A 5,099-nucleotide genomic window follows, 5' to 3' on the forward strand; every position below is an offset into this window, starting at 1 on the left:
AGAGAGAGAGAGAGAGAAGGGAAGGAAGGAAAAGAAGGAAGGAAGGAAGGAAAGGACAGAGCAAAAGAGAGAGAGAAGGAAGGAAAAGAAGGAAGGAAGGAAGGGACAGAGCAAAAGAGAGAGAGAGAAGGAAGGAAGAGACAGAGCAAAAGAGAGAGAGAAGGGAAGGAAGGAAGGAAAAGAAGGAAGGAAGGAAGGGACAGAGCAAAAGAGAGAGAGAGAGAGAAGGGAAGGAAGGAAGGAAGGAAGGAAGGAAGGAAGGAAGGAAGGAAGGGACAGAGCAAGAGAGAGAGAGAGAGGAGAAGCCACACATGGATTGTCCTCATAGCTACATAGTTCTAAAGAAGATTGGAGGAATGTTTGAGTGAGCACCTACCTGGATTGGGTTGGACTTCATTTTACTCCTGGATTTGGACCTGTTTCGGCTTTGTTCCTGGAGGAACAGACTATGCCAGTTTTGCTTGTCTTGCCAGCAGTACTTACCAGATCAGCCATGCTTGCCACATCTGTTGGCTTGGTGATGATGGTTGAGACCACCACCCCTCTGTATGCTCCAGCAAACTTCTTTGGTGGAGGTTTGTCAGCAGATGTGTTGGGGGATGACAGAGGGGCTTGGAGAACCCCCTGAAGGTGTTATAAACTGTAGAGATTGATTTTTATTTTGCAAATTATGGAATCACAGATGAGAATGAGAGTAGAAGGGACTCAGGTCCAGCTGTTCTGAAGCTCTATATATCGTCTTTTAACTAGCCTGTATGACGGCATATCTTGCATCAAGTTTCATGCTGTTTTCCCACTCAGTGTAAGCAACTGAGCAATTCATAGGCAAGTGAAGCATGTCAACAATATTTAGTTCTTGTCACTTGTTCTTCAAGGCCCTCAGCATACAGCCTTGGCTTCGTCTCCAGATAAAGCAAAAGAAGTGGGCCAGCCCTTAAAAAATCTATCCATCCATCCTAGCTTTTAAAAGAATGTAATAAACTCTATTTAAAGAGATAATGGCTGTCTCGATTCAACTTCACACTCACTGCTTCCTACCCAATTACAGGAAAACATTCACTGTGAGACTAAGACAGATTGTCAAACTTCATTTACTGCTGGAAATCATGAGTTATTTTGGTATACAATTAGATGGCGATCAGTTCTTTTCCTAGGTGGTTCTCTTGTTAAAGTGAGATGGATGGATGGAGGGAGGGAGGGAGAGAGGGAGGGAGGGAGGGAGGGAGAGAGAGAGAGAGAGGGAGGGAGGGAGGAAAAAAACCCCTTTTTGCGCAAAGACTATTTTATGTAATATAAACATCATTGGTGCTTTCATGAATGAAGGCAAATATACATATCCTGGGATAATGTTTCAGGATCCAATCTAGGTTGGTCATTGGGATCAGAGATTTCATTTTCTGAGCTTTCAGACTTGTGCTGGAGCCCATCCTAAGGGAACTTCTCTCTCACTCAACATTTTGATGGGGATGGGCTTCAGTATGAGTCCAAAAGCTTGGAAGACTAAACCTCTGGTCCTGGTGACCAACCCAGATTGGATCCTGCATCATTGGTGCTTTGCCCATGACAAATGAGGATTGCAAGAACTTTCTGATGAGAAAGTCTCCTCTTTTTTCCATTGGAAAATAAACCCACCACAAGATGTTGAATCTCATGCAAAGATAAGCTTGGATGCAAAGCAGTGGTGGGATTCAGCCAGTTCGCACCACTTCGGCAGAACCGGTAGCTAATTTTTTGTTGCCCAGGCCCAGAATGGACTTCCGGAAGTGGCATCCACACAGAGAACCGGTTGTTCACATATTTGAATCCCACCACTGATGCAAAGTATATGCAAACATAGCATTTCTTTTTCAAAAGTTATGGCATGCTTAACCTAGATTTTTTTGTGTTATTTTCTATTAGGTACTGTTGTGGTCCAGCAATTAATGTCCATGATGATAAGCGAACATGAGCTATTGTTTCCCAAGGATGCAGATTCTCAAATTGGACAGGAGGTTTGCAATAACAACAATGAGATCCAAAAGAAAGTGATCATTGGTCAGCTCCAGAACAGAGAAAATAATAATACTAAGGAGTCATCACCAGTAAGGCAGTGCTCATGGGACAAGCCTGAATCTCCTCAAAGAACCATGGTGGACAATGGATCTCCTACAGCTCAGCCTGGAAGCAAATCTAATAGTCCAAGGAACAGCATTCACAAACTGGACATGACTAGGAGTCCACCCCTTACAGTGAAAAAAAATCCAGCATTTAATAAAGGCAGCGGCATAGTCACCAATGGGTCCTTCAGTAGTTCTGTAGAGAGTCAAGAGAAAACATCACCATCTCTCCCTAATGGTACCTTGCAGACCAGAAGAACATCTTCTCTGAAAGGGCCAGTAACCAAAATGGGTACGCACAGTGTACCCAACGGAGGGGTACGAATGGGTATTTCCAGCACTGATGCCCATAGCAACTCTTTGAACAGCCGTTGCCAGAGCTGGATGCCTAATGGGTACGTGACCTTGAGGGACAACAAGCAAAAGGAGCCTATGAGTGACTCAGGCCAGCATAACAGACTTTCTACTTATGACAACGTGCACCAACAGTTCTCAGCAGTGAACGCTGAAGATAAGCAGAGTGTTGACAGTGCAACTTGGTCCACGTCCTCTTGTGAAATATCCCTTCCAGAACATTCCAACTCCTGCCGATCGTCCACCACCACGTGTCCTGAACAAGACTTTTACGGGAGCAATTTTGAAGACCCGGTTTTAGACGAGCCCCAACAGGACAATCTCCTGAACGCGGCTGAGTGTGAGAGCAAAGTGGACCGGAGAAGCGTCGGGGGCCGAAGCAGCAGGGCTACTAGCAGCAGTGACAACAGTGAAACCTTTGTTAACAACACAGGCAATCACAGTGCTTTGCACAGCCTTGTTTCCAGCTTAAAGCAGGAAATGACAAAGCAAAAACTGGAGTATGAAATGAGGATAAAAAGGTAAGCGTTCAGCAGAAGATATTTCTGAAGCCAAGGGATATGCTGGTTGGGGATGATGAAAAATGGACTCCATTTCTGGTATGTAACAATTTAGGGAAGATTGACTTACAAGGTAGTGATGGAGGTACAAAAATCCCTGTCTGGGATTTCATACCTGGAGGCAAAGGAATCGTTCACTGGGTTAGATTCCAACTTCAGTTTCAACCAGACTGGTAGATTGTTCTTATACCAAGTGAGCTTATACTGAGACCGTTGGTCCATCTAGATCAGGGGCCCAAAATCTGCACATCATCACCCCAAAAACTTCAGCTTCAACCCGAGTCCTTCCAAAACTTGCCAGCAAATTGTATTTTTTAATGGTCATAGGGAGAAAACTATTAAATATATAGTGAATTAAATTAAGGTGACACAATTTACATTTAATTGCATCAAATTCAGTTTTTCCCCCTGGCCTCATGTGTTTTTAAGAGTGTGGCCCTGACTCAAACACAAAAGACTAAATGGGTCCCTAAGTCCCTCTTCCAGGTTGCATCATCTAGGCCAGAGGTCCCCAACCTTTTGAGCACCAGGGACCAGTTACGTGGAGAGAGGTTTTTCCGCGTACCGGAGGGGGGTGTGGTTTTGTGTGCTGCCTTCATCCCTCAGATGGGGCTTTGCTTGTTTGTGCGGCCCGGTTGCTGGCATGCTGCGGTCTGATACCGGTCCATGGACCGGGGGTTGGGGACCTCTGATCTAGGTCACATAGATCTAGTCCCACTATTTGTAGAACATAAATCAGTACTTCCAACCATCAGCCCCTCTTCAAAGAAAATGGATGGTTTAGAAATATGAAATATGGTTTTCATTCAATCGTACTGTCTTTCATTGAATTAAATCTACATTAATATTATGATGTGTAGCCAAAGCTACCTTCTCCAATTGCCCTGCAGTATGACAGTCTTCACAGGTAAGGGTTGCAAATGTAGCTTTTACTGATGTAGTCACACAACTAACATGATATACCTCTGTTTAACATCAAGCAATTCAAAATTGTTTTGAATACAGGCAATTTAATTTAAATTGTTTGTATTTCTTCCTGACCAAAGAGGGGGAATGCCAATATATTATTTACTACAGATAGTCTTTGCTTAATGACCATAATTGAAACTGGCAACTTTGTCATTAAATGACCACATCACGTGACCGCACTAGACCAGGGCTTTTCAACCTTTTCACCCATTGTACCACTTTTAGGATATGGCAATATCCGAGTACCACCAGTTGCCTAGCAAGGTGTCAAAAACTTGATGACCAAAAAAAAAAAAAAAAAAGGAAAAAGTGATAAAGTACAGGTAGTCCTTGACTTACAACAGTTCGCTTAGTGACTGTTCGAAGTTACAATGGCACTGAAAAAAGTGCCCCCGAAGCCACAGCCAAGACCTGCCTGCCCGCCCGGCGGCGCTCTTCCTCCTGTCCGAGGTTTTCATTGTTGTGAGCATTTCTGTTGAGGATTGGCAGCGGGGGTGGGGTGGGGGTGTTTGGTTTTTATTCCCATCTGCTGGGTGGTTGCAGAAGGTTTTGGTCACTTCACATGACCCTGGGACACTGTGACCATCATAAATATGAATCAGTTACCAAGCATCTGAATGTAAATCAGAAGACTCTGGAGATGCTGCAACATTCCAGCTCATCAGCGCTTCTTCTGGGCTCAGCAGAAGCGCCAGGATCAGCGCCAAGCTTCAGCTGGAGCCTGGTGCTGATCCTGGCGCTTCCGCTGAGCCCTGACAGCCCTGCAGCTCCAGCTGTCTCTCGCTCAGGCTTGTGCGGTGCTGCCACCGGTTCAGCTCATTCCCCTCCCCCGCTACCACTTTTCTAGGATGGTCGCGTACCACCTGCCAGGTGCCAATGTACCACAGGTGGTACCCGTACCACTGGTTGAAAAGCCCTGCACTAGACTTACAATGTCACTTCCACTTCGGCCATTAAGCAAATGACCCCTAGTCCTTAAGCAAGAGATGTGATGGCAACTTGTGATTTCACTGCTGACTTCTCCATTGACTTTGCTTGTGGGAAGCCAACTGTGAAATGTATAAATTGGGATCATGCGATCACAGTATGCTCTGACAGTCATAAGTGTGAAGGCATAAAG

At 45.0% G+C, this 5,099-nt stretch overlaps 1 protein-coding gene across 1 annotated transcript in view; it reads left to right on the top strand.

The window, feature by feature from the left end:
- ARHGAP24 (Rho GTPase activating protein 24) overlaps positions 1–5,099 on the top strand; it is a 69,548-nt gene that overhangs the window by 56,337 nt on the left and 8,112 nt on the right. The window contains exon 6 of the mRNA XM_015832380.1: positions 1,900–2,971. Coding sequence (XP_015687866.1) covers positions 1,900–2,971 — 1,072 coding nt within the window. The remainder of the gene's footprint in view (positions 1–1,899; positions 2,972–5,099) is intronic.

Source organism: Protobothrops mucrosquamatus, unplaced genomic scaffold (assembly GCF_001527695.2).
Source record: "Protobothrops mucrosquamatus isolate PMUCROS unplaced genomic scaffold, P.Mucros_1.0 scaffold3, whole genome shotgun sequence".
In the NCBI taxonomy this organism is placed as follows: Eukaryota; Metazoa; Chordata; class Lepidosauria; order Squamata; family Viperidae; genus Protobothrops; species Protobothrops mucrosquamatus.